The sequence below is a fragment of the Aureococcus anophagefferens genome (assembly GCF_000186865.1).
Source record: "Aureococcus anophagefferens unplaced genomic scaffold AURANscaffold_16, whole genome shotgun sequence".
Taxonomy (NCBI): Eukaryota; class Pelagophyceae; order Pelagomonadales; family Pelagomonadaceae; genus Aureococcus; species Aureococcus anophagefferens.
The window spans coordinates 795,913-814,486 of NW_008705576.1; the positions used below are offsets into that span (position 1 = coordinate 795,913).

Here is an 18,574-nt window from a genome sequence, read left to right on the forward strand (position 1 = left end):
ACGAGGTCGAAGTAGTGGAAGAGGAAGGCCACGGTCGGGGACGTCACGAAGATGGTGCAGCACAGGCACGCGCACACGTTGCGATGGTAGCGCCGCCGGTCGAGGGCCGCGTCGCTCCGGCCGCGCCGGGGCCCCTTGGACGCCTTCTTCTTCTTCTTCTTGCCCCCGGAGCGCTCGACGTCGTAGTAGATGTCCTCGTCGGACGCGCGGCCGCCGCCGAGGTCGTCGTAGCCGCCGCCGCCGCGCGCGGAGACCGCGGTCTCTTCGAAGAGCCCGTCGGTCGCGAGGTTCGCGAGGCCCTTTCTGTCATCTTCGAGCCCGGCGGCCCAGGACATGTCCTTGTCGTCTTCGACGAGCCGGAGCGCCTCGTCGATGTCGGCCGGCGCGCATCCCTTCGACTCCAGGAACGCGACCTTGTGCTCGCGCGAGGTGCCCGCGACGCGAGGGTGCTTGAGGAAGCGCGCGGCGCGTTCGACGCCGCCGCTGTCGGCAACAACGAGGGGCTGGTCCTCGCCCCCAATAACATTATCCTTGTCGCTCTTCCAGAAGTTGAACGCCATTTTTCAAGAGAGAAGGGAACGCCGCCCCGAATTTGGACGGGCCTCGAGTTGTCACGAGGTGGATAAGCACCACCACGAGGGGGGGGGCGGACCGACGAAGCGAGCGTCGCGCCTCGCTCCGCCGCCGGCTCACTTTGCGCCGCACTTGTCTGGGCGGCAAAATCCACAAAACCGGAGGCTCGCCGATTCTCTGAGACTGCGACCAGCCCACCACTCCGCCGCCGCCCTCCTCGACTTCAATATCAATGGACGCCATGGCCGACGATCGCGAGGCCCGATCAGAGTCCGACGTTAGGAGCCCATCCACGCGCGGTCGCGGGCCTCGGCGAGCGCGGCGGCGACGGCGGCGGTCGCGTTCGCGACGTCTCCCGGGCCGAGCTCCGCCGACGGGACGCCGCGGAAGACGCCGAAGGAGAGGTAGCGGGCGAGGACGACGAAGTTGCTGCAGCGCTGCCCGTTGTGGAGGAGGCTCAGCGTGTTGTCGTTCGTCGGGAGCGAGAAGAGCGGGTCCGGCGTCACGCAGGGGCTCAGCACGACGTTCGCGGACGCGAGGCAGTCGAGGGCGACGAGCGGGTTGCCCGCGCCGAGGAAGGTCAACGTCAAATCCCCGGGCCGGAGGCCGGACGTCGCCGCCTCCTCGAAGTGCGACACGCCGTCGCTCCAGCGCCGCGCGGGGCGCTCGACGGCGACGGGCCGCTGGCGCTTCGACGGCGCGCGCGCGAGGGCCGCGACGATCTCCGCCGCGGACGAGTCGCTGACGACGAGGACGTGGACCCTGCCCTTCGTCGCCGCTTCGCGGTGCTCGAGGTCCGCGGCGACGCGGAGGGACGCGCGGAGCGCCTCCGCGGCGTCGCGCGCGCCCCGGTCGTTCGCCTTGAGGTCCCCGAGGCGCACGTGGATGGCGACGCGGAGCTTCGGGGGCCGGTCCGCCGTGCCGCAGGTGCCGACGAAGCTCCCGCGGTCCACGGCGTGGTACGCCTCCGCGATCGCGGGCCACGCGAACGCTTCGTCGACGCGCGTTTCTACCGCCCCCAGGTCCGCGTCCATGGCCTGGACCGTGGCGTTGAGGGCGGCTAGAGTTTGTCGGTGCGCGTCGACGGCATTCGTGACGTCGCGGAAGGAGTCCCCGCCGACCGACCGCAGGCCGTCGCGCCTGTTTGTGATCTCGACGACCAGTTCCTCGAGGCGGTCGCGCACGGGCGCGAGCAAGCTCTCGACGCCGACGTCGGCGGCGTGGCGCGACGGGAGCGTATGGAAGCCGAACCATTCGTCCAGGTCGGGCACGAGGAAGCACTCGAAGTGGTCCCTGAACAAAGCCGCGCCCGTCGGGAACCGGTCGACGTAAAAGGGGATGAGCTTCTTGTCGACGCGCCGCGTGTGGAGCTTGAGCCGCTCGTACGGCTTGAGCGTCGCCAGGAACGCCTCCGACCAGACCACGGAGTCCCGCGCGTGGCAGTAGAGGGACGGCGCGTAGCCGTCGGCGATGCCTCGAACGTCCCGGAGGTAGGCCCCGGTCCGCGACACGTTTTCCCCGAAGAGGTGCGCGCCGCGCCGCGCGACGCCGCCGCCCCCGTTCATCGCGGATCGCATCGCGCGGATGTACTCTTTGATGACGTCCTCCGCCGCGTGGCCCAGCCCGTCGAACCGCTTCGCTCCTAACGGCGCGTAGCCGGGCGCCGACCAGGCGACGAGCTCGCCGCCGCGGCCGCCGCCGACGCAGGGGAAGTAGGGCCACGCGTCGACGAGGAGCGTCAGCCGGCTGTGCGGCCGCCAGTGCGCGTCGGCCGCGCGACCGCTCCACACGCACGGGGGCACGCACGCCGCCTCCATGGCGCAGACGTGCGCCTCGATGACCCCGAAATCGGGCGCGACCGCCGGCGCCCCGAGGGCCGCGCGCCACCACCACGTCGCGTTCGCCGCCGAGGCCTGCTTCGCGGCGCCGACGCCCGCCGCCGCCAGCGCCAGCAGGAGCGGGACCATGGTCGCCACAGCTCGCCTTCTCTCCTCTCTCGCCTCTACCCGAAATGCAATGGCAAAATCGCTAAAACAAGCTAGCCCACGCGTTCACGTCGTTCTCCATGCCCCCCTCGGCGGCGTCGTCGTCCTTGCGCCAGGCGGGCTTCGCGTTCAAGAACGCGAGGCGCCAGATCGCGAAGGTCGGCGCGGAGAGGAACGCGGCGACGACGACGCCAAGGCAAAGCGCGACTCGCCCGCGCGCAAGCGCAGCATCTCGGGCTCGGGCGACGACGCGGCGTAAAGATTGTTAGGCTATACTTGCGCGTCGAGGTCGGCGAGGGCCTTTATAGCTTTCTCGTGGCCCTTGGCAGCAGCGCGCTCGAACCAGTATCTGGCTTTGCCGAGGTCGACTTCCGTGCCTTCTCCGTCCCTGTAACAAATGCCAAGGTTGTACTCCGCCTTGGTATGGCCTTGATCCGCCGCGAGCGCATAGTACCGGAACGCTTCTTCAAATTTCTTCTCAGAGTAAAGTAAATTCCCTTGATTGCATTGTGCGACCGCGTGGCCCCGATCTGCGGCCGCGCGATACAGCCGCTCCGCTTTCTTCTTGTCCAGCTTGACACCACTCCCGGTCCTGTACAATAACCCAAGGTTTATCATTGCATCCACGTCGCCGAGCTCCACGGCGCGCCGGTAAATTTTCGCGGCTTTCTTATCGGATTTCACGAGGCCGAAGTCACCGCGGCGGTACGCGTTTCCCAAAAACGCAATCGCTTCCGGCACCTCGTTCTCCACATGGCGGCGAAGGCGCGCGAGTTCTTCCGCGTCATCTGCTACCGGTACACGACAGAGGGGGCACGCGTCTCCGATCTTGTCCTCGCACGATTGGCAGACCAGCCGGCAGCAACAGATGCGAAGCACGCCCCCAGTATTCACGTCCCACTCCTCGAGGCAGATCGGGCACCGCGACCCGAGCCGTGCCGACGTCGGCTCCCGCTCCGGGTTCGCCTCGCGCCGCGCGCGAGCCGCCTCGTGTTCCGCCGCGATGCGCGCGCGGACCTCGTCGGCGAGCGACCGCGGCGCGGGGCCGTAGAAGACGGGCTTTGGGGGGGACGGTGGCGCCTCCGCCCGCGCCGCCTCCGCCGCGCGCTCGGCTCGAATCTTCTTGCACGCCTTGCGGTGCCCGCGATCGCGCCAGTCGATGCGTTGGCATTCAGTCGAACAATACTGCGTAGTTCCGCACGGGCAGCAAAGCAAGGTTCTCGGTTTCGCCCCACAAATCGTGCACGTCAAACGCAGCTGTAGCGCTTTCGCCCGCGCCTTCTTCTCTTCGTATTCTCGCTGCTTCTCGACGTACTCGGCCTTCATGATCGTTTGCGGGGCGGCGCGCGGGCGACAGTCCTGGTCGCAACAATGGTAAAATCGCTCAAAATCTTACCCCAGGCCTAAGCCCACCCCTAGAGCGTCGCGCTCATGTCGTTCTCCAAGCCCCCCTCGGCGGCGTCGTCGTCCTTGCGCCAGGCGGGCTTCGCGTTCAGGAACGCCGAGCCACCACAACCCCAAAGTCGGCGCGGAGAGGAACGCGGTCGACGACGACGCCAAGGCCAAGCACGACTCGCCCGCGCGCGAGCGCAGCATCTCGGGCTCGGGCGATCGACGCGGCGTAAATTAGGCTACTCGCGCGTCGAGGCGCGCGAGCTCGTCTATAGCATCCTCGTCGCCCTTGGCGGCGGCGCGCTCGAACCAGTATCTGGCTTTGCCGAGGTCGAGTTCCGTGCCTTTTCCGCGCTGGTAACAGCAGCCAAGGTTAAACTCTCCAGGGGTATAGCCTTGATTCGCCGCGAGCACAAAGTACCGGAACGCTTCTTCAAATTTCTCGTCAGAATGAAGGAAAGCCCCTAAATTGCATTGCGCGGTCGCCTCGCCCCGATCTGCAGCCGCGCGATAGAGCCGCTCCGCCTTCTTCTTGTCCAGCTTGACGCCTTCCTCATACTCGTACATTTCCCCAAGAAATACCATCGCCCGCACATCTCCGAGCTCCACAGCGCGCTTCCAAATTTTTGCGGCTTTCTTCTCGGATTTCAAGAGGCCCAACCGACCGTCGCGGTACGCAAGTCCCAAATGCGAAATTGCTTCCGGCACGTCGTTCTCCACGTGGCGGCGAAGACGCGCGAGCTGCTCCGCCTGGTTTTCCGCGCACGGCAATCGACAGAGGGGACACGCGCTGATGCCGATCTTTTTATCGCACGATTGGCAGACGTTTCGGCAGCAACAGATGCGAAGCACGTTCTTCGCATTCACGTCCCACTCCTCGAGGCAGATCGGGCACCGCGACCCGTACCGCGCCGACGTCGGCACTGGCTCCGGGTTCGCCTCGCGCCGCGCCCGCGCCGCTTCGTGTTCCGCCGCGATGCGCGCGCGGATTACGTCGGCGTCCGACCGCGGCGCGGGGCCGTAGAACACCTCCCGCGGCGGCGACGGCGGGGGCGTCGGCGCCTCGGCGCGGGCCGCCTCCGCGGCCTGAATCTTCTTGCAGACCTTCCGGTGGCCCCGGTCGCGCCAGTCGATGCGTTGGCAGTCCGTCGAACAGTAGGCCGTCGTGCCGCACCCTTTGCACGCCTTGGCCTTGTCGGCGCCGCAGATCGTGCAGGTCTTGAGGGTGTCGAGTTTTTTGCCCCTCGCTCGGACCATGCGAGTCTCATACTCCAACTTCTTCTCCTGCCACGACATGGCGCCCTTGACCGCAAGCTCCTGTCGCGACCGCAATCGCTCGCCGACCCGCAGGCTGAAAATGCCACAATCTTGCCAAGCATCACAAGCTCGAGCCCTGCGCCCCGACGTCGCGCCCGCGCGCCCGCGCGACGTAGCCCGATGCTGTGCTCCTGCTACGGGGACGGCGAGGCGGAGGCGCCCGGCAGCGTGCTGCGGTCGGACTGGGTGCGCGCGCGGCTCGACTACGCCCTGGCCGTGGAGCGGCGGCGCTTCGTCGTCGTCTCGTCGCCGCAGGCCGAGGACGCGAGCGTGTGTTGCTACGCCGACGGCGGTCGGCGGAGTCCGCTCTGCCGCGTGCGCCTCGAGCACGTCGTCATCACGGGCGACGACGGCCGGCGGTGCCGCGTCTGGCGCCGCGACGGCGCGCGGCCCGCGCTCTGCTTCGCGCTCCGCTTCGAGACGCTCGGGGCCAAGCTCGACTGGTGGCGGGCCGCGCGGCGCGCCGCGCGCGAGGCGGCCGTACGACGGGGCGCGCCGCCGCGGCCGCGGACCGGCCTCGAGAGCCCCGTCGCGGCGAACCTGGACCTCAAGGCCGCGCTCCGCGCGTGCCGCGAGGGCGCGCGGGGCGACGGCGAGGAGGCCAAGGACGAGCCCGAGCCCCTCCCGGCGCCGGACGACGAGCCGCCGACGCCGCGCCGGCCGAGCGAGGCGCCGCCGGAGACCGAGCGCACCGTGGTCTGGCGCGCGCACGGCATGTGCGTCTGCGAGGACGCGCGCGGCTGTGTGCAAATCAAATCTTCAACCCGACTTCAATGTGAGCGTATTCGAATGTTTTGACACAAGCACTTCCGCCGTGCGTCGAGAACTCGCTGAGAGCAATCGATTCGTCCAAAAATCAGCCGAATCGACTTCGATTTGACCGAGCTAGAGAATTCTGAAGTTTGGCCCCGACGTCCCAGCTCACTGGTTGATTTGCACACAGGCGCGCGGCGAGACGTCCGTGGAGCCGACGTATGTCCACGTCGCGCGCGTCGCCTACGGCCGCCTCCTCAAGGCCTTCATCCGCCCACCGCGCGCGGACTACGACGTGGCGCAGCTGGGCCCGCGGACCTTCGTGTTCCGGGGCCACACGTACCACCGCCGCGACCGCGAGGCGACGAACGAGCGCGGCCGCGCGGTGCGCTACAGCGTCTGGCGCCGCGCCGCGCGGCGCGCGGCGCCGCGGCGGTCCGGCGTCGCCGGCACGGCCGGCGACGCGGACCGCGTCGTCACGGTCGTCTACGCGCACGGCAACGCGTCGTCGCGCGTCGAGGGCCTGTCGCAGCCTGTGTCGAATTCAACCACTGGTTTGGGTGGTCCTGACCAAACTTGAGAATTCTCTAGCTCGGTCAAATCGAAATCGATTCGGCTGATTTTTGGACGGATCGATTGCTCTCGTCGAGTTCTCGAAGCAAAGCCGAAGAGGTTGCGTCGAAACTGTCGCGTACGCTCACCTTGAAGTCGGGTTGAAGATTTGAATTCGGCACAGGTCGCAGCTCGCGCTCTGCCTCGACCTCGGCTGCCAGTTCATCGCGCTGGACTGCTGCGGGTCCGGCCAGAGCGACGGCGAGTACGTGTCGTTGGGCTTCAAGGAGCAGGACGACGTCGCGGCGGTGCTCGCGGCGGAGCGCGCCGCGCCCGGCGGCGTGGGGGACGTCGTGTTGTGGGGGCGGTCCATGGGGGCCGTCACGGCGCTGCTCGTCGCGTCGACGCGCGAGCCCGACGTCAAGGCCCTCGTGCTCGACAGCGCCTTCGCGTCGCTGCGGTCCCTGAGTTTAGATGTGGTCCGCCGCGGCGCGAACGGCGTGCCGCGGGTGCTGGCGGAGGCCGCGCTCCGCTGGATCCGCGGCTCCGTCCGCGAGCGGGCCGACTTCGACATCTTCGACGTCGACGCGCTCCGCCACGCGCCGGAGTGCGAGGCCGCGGCCTTCTTCATCTGCGCGGCCGACGACGGCTTCGTCGAGCCGTCGCACTCCGCGCGGCTCCACGACGCCGTCGCGTCCGCCGCGAAGGAGATGTGCGTCTGCCCGGGCGCGCACAACACGACGCGGCCGCGCCAGTGCTACGCGCGCGTCGAGTTGTTTTTGCGGCGCGTGCTCTTCGGCGAGGAGCTGGCCGACGACGCTCGGACGCTCGCCGACGACCTCGACGCGACCTTGCTCCCGCTCATCTCGGAGCCGCGCCGCGCGGACCGGCCCAACTTCGCGGCCCTCGCGCCCTGGACCGTGGAGAATCTCGTCATCCGCGCGAAGCAGCGCCTCGGCCAGGACGACGACGACGACGGCGACGACGACCCGCGGCCCGCTTCGGCGCCGCGCTGGCTCGCCGACGCCGCGGAGCCCGCGCACGACGACACGGTCGCCGCCATGCAGGAGGAGACGGCCCGCGTCGCGAAGCTGCTCTAGAGGAGGGGAGTCGTAACTTTTGTTTACTACGCCCGCGGCGTCGCGACCCACTCCGCGCCCTCCCACCCCAGCGGCGCGGCGCTCGGCGCGGCCGTTTCGGCGGCCGCGGCGCCGACGGTCTTCACGACGCCGGCCTTGCAGTTGACCTCGTGGCGCCCGATGGCGTCGAAGGTCACGTCCTGGAGGAGCTGGATCTTCGGGACGGAGAAGATGCCGTCGCAGTCGCAGTTTCGGATCGCCGTGTCGACGACGGACGCGGAGCCGCGCGTGACCACGACGCCGTCCTCGCAGCCGTCGACGACGCAGTGCTCGAGCTTGAGCGACGCGGCCTCGCTCGCGACGCCCGTGTCGCCGGCGTTGGAGACGAGGCACCGCTTCAGGGCGACGGCCCGGGCCCCGCGCGAGCACGTCACGCCCTCGGAGACGGTCAGCCCCTCGCACGTCGCGCCGTGGCCGTCGAGCCGGACGCTCCGCAGCGCGGCGGCGGCGTCCTCGCCCGCGCCGCGGAGCGTGACGCCCGCCGGCACGGCGACGGCCTCGTCGTAGGCGCCGCCGGCGGGCACGACGACGACGCACTTGCGGCCCTTGGCGGCCGCGGCCGCGAGCGCCGCGGCGACGGACGCGTGGTCCGCGACGTCGACGCGGTAGAGCGCGATGGGCGCCGGGGCGGCGGGCGGCGGCGGCGGCGGGGGCGGCGGCGCGGCCTTCTTCGGCGGCGGCGCCGGCAGCGTCCAGCCGCCGATTATGGCCGGGCCGTTTGGGGGTCCCAGCGGGTCGCGCGGCGCGGCGCTGGCGGCGGCGGCGGCCGGCGGCGCGTCGGCCATGTCGAAAACGCCCGCGGAGGCCTCGAGGACGGTCGGCGGCGGCGGGGGCAGCATGCTCGCATCCATCTTGGCCATCTTGGCCAGTGGCAGCCCAGCCGCTCTGCACTTTGCTGCGATTTCACCATCTTTTCACCACTGGCGAGCGCAAGCCGCGACGAGTCCTCACGCGCCATCGCGGCCCGCGGTGCGAGCAATGGCGCGTCGTCTCGCCGTTGTCGTGGCGCTGGCGACGACGAGCCTGGCGGCGACGACCAACGTCTCGAGGACCGACACCTCCTGGTGGCGGCGCGCTCTCGCCGCGCCGGCGCTGGTGACCGATTTTGACATCATCGCGACGCACGTCTGCGGCATGCCGGCGCTCGTCGAGAGCCCGGACACGATCCATCGCGCGCAGCCCTGCCAGGACCTGCTGGGCGAGTCGTGGCCCTACTTTCCGGAACGGTGCCGCGGCCGCGGCGAGGCGAGCGCGAAGGTTCAGCGCGACCAGGGCATCGACGGCGTCGGGCACTTCGGCCGGACGATCGTGGCGGCGCTCGAGAAGCGGCCCGAATTTCGCGCGCTCCCGCGCTTCTTCGGACAGTCCGCGAGCGTCGGCGGCGTCTACCTCCGCGACGTCGCGGGCCTCGGCGACGGCTTCGCGCCGTCGCTCTACTGCCACGAGCGGGCGCACGTCAAGCGCGCCTTCGACGCGCGCAAGAATAGCGGGTGCCGGCCGGCGGACGAGTTCCGCGCGTTCTTCACCACGCGCTACCCCGCGGGCGCCGCGCTGTTCCGGGACCACTTCGAGTGCTTCGCGACGCCGCCGTTCGACGCGTGGTTCGGCTTCGACGCGCTCCCGGCGGCCGACGACCCGGCGTGGGAGGGCCGCGCCGTCGCCGAGACCTACGCGTCCCTCGACCGCGGCGCCTTCGCGGGAGGCTGCGGCGCGGCCGCCGGCGCCGCGCGGCTCGCGATCCACGCGCGGCTCGGCGACCTCTTGGCGACGGCGGGCCCCGCCGAGGGCCGGCGCCTCCGCAACGCGCTCGTCGTCGCCGCGACGCTCGCGGCGCGGCTCCGGGGCCGCGTCCACGTGCTCGTGCTCAGCGACTCGCCCGCGGCCGCCGTCGCGGGCGTCCTCGAGGACGACGTCCGCGTCGAGCTCGGCGACGCGCGGAGCGACGGCGTGTCGCATCTCGTCGACGGCCGCACGGTCGGGCTCGAAAACGACGTCGAATTGACCTTCCTCGGCGCGGGCAACCCGCTCGTCGCCATCCACTGCATGGCGACCGCGGACGTGCTCCTCGGCCCGGAGGCGTGCGGCGAGCCCTGGGCGCCGCGGCGCCGCCTCGGCCGGAAGCGATGGAAGGGGGCGTCGGCGAAGTTGGCCCAGAACCGAGCGGACTTCGCCGGCGTGAGCGACGAGCGCTGCAGCAGCGTCGTCGCCTTCGCGAGGCAGCTGGCCGCGGGGGGCGCCGTGTTCCGCGGGCTGCCGGCGGCGCCGCTCAACGCGACGTCCGTCGACGCCGGCCTCGACGCTTTCCTCGCCCGCGGGCCGCCCGGGGCCCCGCTAAGGCGCGCGTGACCCGGGTCTTTCGTCCGAACTGCAACCTATGGCGTTGAGGCCGACGCTGCCATAGCAGCCCGAGCTCTCGGTGGCCGCCGTCGACTTCGGCACAAGTCGACTAGCTGTGGACCATGGCGGCCATCGCTGCCCCCTACGCCGAGGACGAGACGACGCGGGCCCCGGCGGTCTGCCCGACGTGCCGGAGCGACGACCACTCCTCCTACAACTCCGGCAGCGGGCGCAACGAGATCTACAAATGCGGTGCCTGCGACAAGTACTTCACGCGCGGCGACGTGGACCGGTTCCTCAGCGAGTGGGAGACGACGCTCAAGGCGCGCCTGAGCCGCGAGCGGAAGAAGAAGGGCAAGAAGAAGGCGCGCATCATGACGCCGGAGCACCTCATCCCCGTGTGCCCCGACACGGAGTGCGCGGGCTACATGAAGTCCTGGTGGGGCGACATGGGCGTCGACGAGATCTTCCGCTGCGTCGAGTGCTGCCGGCCCTGGCACGCCAAGGACGTCGTGAAGATGCGGGCCCAGGCCGTGGCGCGCGCGAAGCAGGACCGGGCCGCGGAGGCCGCGCGCGCGGACGACGCGCCCGTCATCGAGGCGTCCGAGGGCGGCTTCGACATGTCCGACCTCGACGACGTCCTCGAGCGGGAGGACTAGGCGACCGCGCTTTTATAAGCCCATGTGCGCGAGGCGCGTCAGGCGCGCGAGGGGGTTGGGGTCGTTGTCCGCGAAGCCCGCCGTCGTCCGCGGCCGCGACCGCGAGTAGAGCCGGGGGATGGGCCGCCGCTTCGTGGCGATGACCTCGGCCAAGGGCCTGGGCTTGGCCCGGAGCCGCGCCGCCGCCGTCTGGGCGCGCTTGTCCCGCTTGTGGGGCGGGTCCACCGTCGAGAACGAGCTCGAGAGCTCGCTGAGCTCGGGCGCGAGGAAGGCGATGGGCGCCATGGAGTCGCGCGTCTGCCACCACTTGCCCGTCTGGGGCCGCCGGTTCTGGCTCGACGCCGCCCGCGGCAGGGACTGGGACCGCTTGAGCTCCGCGTTCTTCTCCAGCGACGCGATGCCGTCGAAGATCGCGTCCCACGAGTGGTCCTCGGGCTTCTTGTCGGAGCGGACGCGGCCGTGGAACGTGGACGTCCGCGCGCGCACGGCGTCCCAGCCCTCCTCGGGGCTCAACGCCGTCGTCGGGCGGCTGCTGTGCTCCGACGCGGGCGTCGTCGCGCGGCTCAGGTTCGGCGCGGACTGCGAGAGCGCGAGGCCGCGGTTCGTCGCGAGGCTGAGCTTGGGCTTCGGGTCGGGCTCCTTCTTCAGCGGGCGCTTCTTCCGGCCCGGCGACGCCGCCGGCGGCGACTTGGGCGTCGGGGGCGTCGACGTCCGCGACCGCTGGATCTGCGTCATCCGGGACCGCCGCGTCGCGCCGCCGCGCGCGGACCGCGGCACGGACGCGAAGGCCGCGGCGGCGACCTTGGCCGCGCTCAGGGTCTCCTGGACGCCCCGGACCTCCGTCTTGGCGCTCGTCGACTGGACGACGAAGTCCCAGGGCACCTTGCGGGGCCCGTCGCCGCCCGCGGGCCGGTTCACGTCGAGCTGGCCCACGAGGACGCCATTCCAGGTCCAGATGCGCGCCAGCCCGTCCTCGGACGCCGTGAGGATCGTGCGCGGCTTCTCGATGATCTGCAGCGACGTCACCTCGACGTCGTCGTGGGCCTGGAAGACCGCGAGGTCCCAGGAGTCGCGGTCCGACGCGCCCGCGACGTTCGCCAGCGACGAGCGGCCGCCGAGGTCGACCTGGCTCAGGCGCCGGCTCCGCCGGAGCTCGGACCAGTTCACGGTCGTGTGCACCTGGCGGCCCGGGTTGTAGGTGCGCCGCCGCACGGGCGGCACGCGCCGCAGGTTCAGCCGCGCGAAGAACGACGACCGGAGCGCCCACGTGACGACGCCGCCGCCGTCCGTGCCGCCGCCGACGACGGCGTCGATGCGGCCGTGCGAGCTCGACGCGGACGCGGCGTCGTCCGTGACGAACGCGCGCCCGTCGCCGGCGCCGGCGCCGTCCGCGTCCGCGGGCCCGTCGTCGACGGGGTCCTCGAGGGCGACGACGTGGGCCGTGACGAAGGCGTTGGCCTTCTTGTCCGGGGCCACGTAGTCCTTGTGGTACCAGGGCACGGCCTGGGGCGGCGGCTCGTCGCGGTAGTCCAACGTGTGCAGGATGCCGCACTCGGGCACGCGCCAGAGGTGGGCCACGCCCGTCGACGTGAGCCCGCAGAGCACGGGGAAGGGCGTCAGGAAGCCGATGGCCGTGACGCGCTCCACGGCGCCCGCGCGGTCGTCGACGATGCCGCTCTCGTTCGCCGCCGCGGCCTTCTTCTGCGCCGCCAAAATGGCCATCGAGTCGCGCACGGACACGGGCGGCAGGCACGTGCCCAGCAAGATGAAGAGCTCGAAGTCCCAGACGCAGAGCTGGGGCGTCGGCGACGAGCCGTTGCGCGACACGGACGCGATCAAATTGAGGTGCAAATCCGCGGTCGCGCAGAGAATCTCGTGCGTCTCCGTCGCCGTCGACTCGAGCACGCTCTCGCTCCGGGGCGGCGCCTCGGGGACGCTCACGGTCTTTTTGGTCGCCGCCTTGGCCACCGCGGCGGCGCCGGCGATGCCCCCGGGGGGCGACCCCTTGGATCCGGGGCTTCCGGAGCCGTCGTACGAGTCGTCGCTGTCGCTCTCGCTCTCGGAGTCGGAGTCGCCGCGGCCCGCGGCGTGCTTCCGCGCGTAGTCCGCGTTGACCTTGACCTCGCGGCCGCCGTCGAGCGTGTTGCGTCTTTTGAGCAGGTCGCCGCGGTTGAACGTCAGGTGCGCCGTCGCGGGGCGGCTCCCGTCCGCGCGGTGCTCGTCCGCGGCCTTGCGGATGGAGCCCATGATCTTCACGTCCCGCAGGCGCACGCTGCGCTGGAGCACCGTGCCGTCGTCGTTCGGCGGGCAGTAGCCCCTCGCGTCGCCCTCGTCGTGCACCGCGATGGTGCCGTCGGACGCGCCGCCGCTGAGCACCAAATTCGCGGCGTCGAGGAAGCTAAAGTCGGACACGGACGACTCGTGGGGGTCGAGGCTCTTGGTCCGCCGCGGCGCGTGGCCGCCGGGCGGCACGACGCAGACGTGGACGCCGCCGCGGTCGTCGCCGACGACGAGCTTGCGCCCCGCGACGGCGACCTTGGCCGCGACGATCTCCGGCGGCGACGAGTCCGCGGCCTCGACGACCGTCTCCGCCTCGCCGGGCATGTTCACGCTCAGCTCGCGCGCGCCCTTGCGCTTCCGCGACAGCGTCGCGAGCTTGACGTGCTCCTGGGCCTGCCCCCCCTCGGGCCCCGCCTGCGCCGCCGCGTCCTCGTCGCCGATGAGGTTCGCCGCGGCGATCTGCGACCGCAGGCGCCCGCTGTTCGCGTCCCAGACGGAGACGCGCTGCGCGCTCACGACGACGAAGACCGCCATGCCCGCGTCGTAGTGCGCTAATAACAACGGCTCCTTGATGAGGCTGAGCTGGAACTGGTAGAGCGCTAATCTCGTATTCGCGGCGACGAGCACCGCGTCGGGCCCGCCGGCGTTGCCCTTTGATAATTGGCCGCTCTTGACCTTGGCGGCGATGTCGCGCGCCGGGTTCGACGACGCGTAGCCGTAGTGGGGCAGGGGCGAGATGCACACGCGCACGTTCGGCAGGTCGCCGCTCGGCAGCGTGACCTGCTGCCGCGCCGTGAGCTGGGGCATCTGCCAGACGACGACGAGGCCGCCGATGTCCGCGGTGACGAGCTGCGCCTCGTCGACGACCTCGACGACGTCCGAGATCTGCGCGCTGTGGCGCGTGAGCTGCGCGTGGATGCGCCGCTTGAGGCCGTGCTGCGAATGCTCGCTGAGCTTCCAGACGAGGACCACCGTCGACGCCGTCGCGTCCTTGACGGAGAGGCGCCCCGCGGAGAAGAGGAGGCCGTGGTCCACGGACACGACGATCGTGCCCGGCCCCGTGGACTGCGCCGCGAGCTGGAGCACGGGCACGAGCTCCTTGCGCCCGTGGGGCGCGGGCACGGCCGCGGAGCTGTGGTCCTCGCCCAACGCGGCGGAGTCGAAGGTCGCGTCGTCCGCGGCGCCGCCGCCGAACCAGTCGCTCGGGTTCCAGACGTTGATGTTGCCGTCCGTGGACCCCGTGACGATGAGGTTCGAGTGGCGCTTCCGCCGCTCCAGCTCCACGATCGTCGTGACGCCAAAGGTGTGGAGCCGCAGCGTGCGGCAGCGGCCCAGGGCCTTGGGCCCCGTCGCGTCCGCCGACGCCGACTTGCGGTTCTCGTCGAACGACCACTCGTAGACCAACCCGCTCGTCTCGCCGCCCGTGTAGAGGCGGTCGAGCCGCGCCGAGTAGGTGATGGCCGACATGGGGCTCGGCGTCTCGCGCCGGTGCACGAGCACGGGCAGCAGCGGGCCCTCGCGGGCGCCTCCGGACCGCGACGGCAGCGACCAGAGGCTCACGTAGTGCGGGCCGCCCGGCGCGATGGACGACCCCGTCACGACGATGGACGTGCCCACGACGCCGCCGCAGGCTAAAACCTTGTGGGGCCGGTACGCCGTGTGGTGGCGCAGCGCGCCGGACACGCGCGGCGGGTGGTCCGGCGTGATGATGTGGACGAGTTCCACGCCCTGGTCGCCTAAGGGTGATGCAACGTCGCTTCAACGTGAGTGTTCCGCGCGCGCGCGTTCCGGGGAAAGCGTCCACGCGTCGAGACCGCTCCGGGAGATGATCGCTCGTCCAGAAATCAGCCGAAACGAGTGGAAAACGACCGAGAGGGGAGCCTTTCGAGTTGGCGCCCGTTTCCCGCCCCGGCTGTCACCCTGCGGCAGCGCGAGCACGCGGTGGATCGGCGGCGGCAGGTAGGTCAACGACACCAGACCGTTGGCGAAGTCCTCGTTGACCGCCGCGTCCGGGATCATGTGGTACTGGCGCAGCCGCGGCGCGCCGATGACCTCGGCCTCGGCGCTCCGCTCCTCCTCGTGCTCGCGCCCGGGCTCGTCCGCGTCCTCGACCTCCTCCCGCTCGCGCTTCGGCATGTCGAGCCCCAGGACGAAGGCCGCGAAGTCGTTCCAGTCGAGCTCGCCCTCGCCCCGTAGATCCATCTGGCGGAAGAGGTCCACGGCGCCCGCAGCCCACGCCATCTCCAGGTCTCCTCGAGGCGCGTTCGTCGCCGTGGCCATGAGCACGAGGAAGTCCTCGGCGCGGAGCTTGCCGCCCTCGGGCACGCGGTCGATGGCGTGCGGGTCCGTGCGCAGCTTCGACTCGGGCGGCGCGTTGCGCACCAAAGCCCGCGCCGCCGTGAGCGACCACTGCGCCCGCAGCTGCTCGATGGACGTGCCCGCGATGAGGGCGCTCAGCTGCTGCCCGGCGCTCAGCGCCGAGGCCATGGCGGCGGCCGGCGCTGCTCGTGGAAACGCCGCGCGCGACGACCACCGGGGGCGCGCGACCCGGGCGCCGTACGCTGCCCACCGTCGGGCCGCGCTAAAGCCGCGGCAACAAATCAACATCAACACGAACGAGGGTGGCATGGTATGGTCGCCACTCCGTGGGCTGCGCATGGTGGAAAGGCAATTTGCTGGGCTGCGCCGCGCGGCGCGTCCGATCGGGCGTCGCCGGGGGCCGGGATTCGCGTGGTTCCGGTGCTCTTCGTGCTGCAGCTGCCGCTGGTGACCGGATCGGCTGTGGGAAGGGAGTGGCGTTCCGACGGGTGATCGTCGGACCGTCGGAAGCGGATTTGGTTGCGGCGGGTCTCGGCCGCGGGTCGCGCGTCGACATGCTCGCGGCGCGGGTTGCAGCTCTCGCGATTTGCGCCGATTTTACAGCCCGCGCGCCGTCGCGCGGGCGGTTTTTAGCGCCTGTTGACCTGCTACTTTACGGCAACTTCACACTCTTGACGCTCGAGGGCGCTGTTTTTTGAGAGACTCGGCGCGCCCGTCGTCGCTCGTCGGTTTTGGGTACGACGATTTTAAGTGCACTGATAGGATATATACTCGGGTTGCCTTCAAGGTCGCTGTTTTTTTAGCGCACAGGTCCAGGCCACAATGAGCTCGTCGACCGGTCTCCGTTCCCGCCTCTCCACGCGCGCCGGCTCGTCCTCCTCGGTGTCGTCGGCCTCGGCGGCGGCGTCGTCGCCCCTGATCCGGACGGCCTCCTTGCCTAAGAGGAGCAAGGAGAGGTACTGGATTTTCCTAAAGGTCAAGGGGGAGGATCAGGAGGTTCGTAACGTTCTGCTCGTCGTCCTCGCCGAGCACGAGGAGATTCGGGCCTACGGACAGGGCTTCGACACGAGGGAGTACAACGGCACGGGCTTCTTCGCCTTCAAGGCCCACAAGCTCCTCAAGGAGGCGACGGCGCACGCGTGCGCCGCCGCCGCGCGCTTCTACGACGCGACGGAGGAGGAGGCCCTGGCGGCCCTGCGCTCCCTGGGGCCGCGCGGGTACGTGCGCCTCGACGGGTTCCTCGGCATCATCCGCCGGGGCGAGGACGGCGCGCTCACCGCGGTCAAGGCCGCGGTCGCGCGGCGCGCCATCGACGTCGCCGCCGACGACGAGCCCGGGCCCGAGATCGTGGAGATCGTCGACTCGCAGCCGGGGACGGAGGACGACGACGTCGACGACGAGCCGCCGGCGTCGCCCCCGGCGTCGACGAGCCCGCGCCGCGCGCGCGCGGAGGCGGCGGTGGCGACGGTGACGCCCGTCGACGCGCGCGACACGAAGGCGCCGCGGTTGAGCGCGGCGTCGCCGGACGCGCCCCGGCCGCCGTCGCTGGCGCCGCCGCCGCTCGTGAACGGCGGCGGCGCGCCGGTGGGCGGCGGCGTCGTGCCGGGGCCCGCGGCGCTCGAGCTGGGGCAGTTCGCGCCCGCGCCGGTGCCGTACTCGCCCTGCTTCCCGCCGCCGTCGATGCCGCCGTACGCGCCCTACTACCAGCCGACGGCGCCGCCGCCGGCGTTGCAGCAGTCCGCCGTGGACATCGAGGCCACGGTGCGCCGCCTGATGGCGGAGGGCCAGGCGCGCGACCGCGACCGCGACCGCGCCGACGCCGCGGTCAACGGCGGCCTGCGCGCGCAGCGCGGCGGCTTCGTGCGCAAGCGCTGCCGGTACGGCGCGAGCTGCTACCGCCGCGACTGCCGCTACGCGCACTGACGGCGCCGGGGCCGCAAGGTCCCGGCGCCGGAAAGTCGCGTAAAGAAACAGACGCGGCGCGCGCTCCAAGACGGCGCGCGTCGTTATTGCGGGAGCCGCGGCGGCCGGCGGCGGCGACGCGTGGGCGGCGCGGCGGCGCGGGCGGTCGACGGCGGCGGCGGCGGCGGGCGAGGGCCCGCGTCGAGGCGGCGCCGGGCTGGCTCGGCGGCGGCGCGGCGCGGGGCTGGGCGAGCCCTTGGCGCTTTAACCCCCGGCGATACTTGCTCAAGGTCGGCGGCAACTTCACTGCACAACCACGACTTTGGTAAATGTCGGCTCCGGCGCCGATGGCATGGTCCCTACCGCTCTGAGGGCTGCACCGGTCACTGCTGGCGGCGGCGCGCGGGCGGCGCGACGGCCCGGGCCGGCGGCGACGGGGGCGGCGGCGGCGGGCGAGGGCCTGCGCCGAAGCGGCGCCGGCATTGGCGGCAGGGCCGCAGGTCGTGTGGACCGCGCGGCAGCGGTGCGCGCACGGGTACGCAGGGCGCGGCGGGCGACGACGACGGCGCGCCGACGCCGCCCGCGCCGGCGCCGCCGCAGCCGCCGCCGACGGCGACGGCGGTGCGCGCGGCGGCCGTGGAGCGGTCGCTGTGGGTGCTGTCGCTCAACGTCCGCGCGCTCACGGAGGAGAAGCTCCTCGTCGTGCGGCGCGCGCTCGACGAGCTTACGCGGGCCGGCCGGCGGCCAGACGTCATCTGCCTGCAGGAGACGTGGGGCACCGAGGCCTCGGAGCGCCGCTTCGCGCTGGAGGGCTACCGCATGTTCGCATTCTCGCGCGGCGGCCGCGGCGCGCGGTCGCCGGGCGGCGGTCTCGCGACGTACGTGCGCAGCGAGCTGCGCGCGTGCACGCTGGAGAAGGGCGAGAGCGGCGTCGTCGTGGAGCTGCCGGACGCCGTTCCGGCCGTGCACATCGCCAACGTGTACAGGTCGGAGCGCGCCGACCGGGAGCTGCCGGTCGGCGCGCGCTTCTTCGACTTCGTCGGCGGCGCCGTCGACCGCGCGCGCGCCGCCGGGGCCGTCGCCATCGTCGCCGGCGACTTCAACGTCGCCGGCCTCGAGAGCACGGACCCGGCGTGGCCGCGCGCGCCGGGGCGGCTCGGGAGCGCGGTGGCGGAGCTCCCGAGGATGCGCGCCTGGATCGACGACCGCGGCCTCACGGTCGTCAGCGGCGCCGGCTGCTCGCCCGCGGAGGCCGTGACGCGGCGGTCGGGGGACCGCGCGTCCGAGATCGACTACGTCGTCGTCGACGCCGGCCGTGGCGTCGACGTCGTATCGTGCGCGACGGACGGCGACGACGACGGCCCGT

General features: G+C 71.5%; 4 protein-coding genes across 4 annotated transcripts in view; 2 read left to right on the plus strand and 2 right to left on the minus strand.

The window, feature by feature from the left end:
- Positions 1–2,809: 2,809 nt before the first annotated feature.
- On the minus strand, positions 2,810–4,517 carry AURANDRAFT_54293 (hypothetical protein; the record flags this gene model as incomplete). Its single annotated transcript, XM_009040709.1, has 2 exons — positions 2,810–3,227; positions 4,194–4,517. 2 exons carry the CDS (start codon positions 4,515–4,517, stop codon positions 2,829–2,831), a joined length of 723 nt encoding a protein of 240 aa, XP_009038957.1.
- An 870-nt stretch (positions 4,518–5,387) lies between these two features.
- AURANDRAFT_65741 (hypothetical protein) lies at positions 5,388–6,065 on the plus strand (the record flags this gene model as incomplete). Its single annotated transcript, XM_009040676.1, has 1 exon — positions 5,388–6,065. One exon carries the CDS (start codon positions 5,388–5,390, stop codon positions 6,063–6,065), a length of 678 nt encoding a protein of 225 aa, XP_009038924.1.
- Positions 6,066–7,698: 1,633 nt separating this feature from the next.
- On the minus strand, positions 7,699–15,474 carry AURANDRAFT_65742 (hypothetical protein; the record flags this gene model as incomplete). The annotated part of the gene is made up of 3 exons (XM_009040708.1): positions 7,699–8,596; positions 10,808–14,723; positions 14,907–15,474. 3 exons carry the CDS (start codon positions 15,472–15,474, stop codon positions 7,699–7,701), a joined length of 5,382 nt encoding a protein of 1,793 aa, XP_009038956.1.
- Positions 15,475–16,128: 654 nt separating this feature from the next.
- Positions 16,129–18,574, plus strand: part of AURANDRAFT_65743 (hypothetical protein) — a gene marked incomplete at both ends in the record, with an annotated part of 3,229 nt that continues 783 nt past the window's right edge. Inside the window, 2 exons of the mRNA XM_009040677.1 lie at positions 16,129–17,183; positions 17,709–18,537. Coding sequence (XP_009038925.1) covers positions 16,129–17,183; positions 17,709–18,537 — 1,884 coding nt within the window. The remainder of the gene's footprint in view (positions 17,184–17,708; positions 18,538–18,574) is intronic.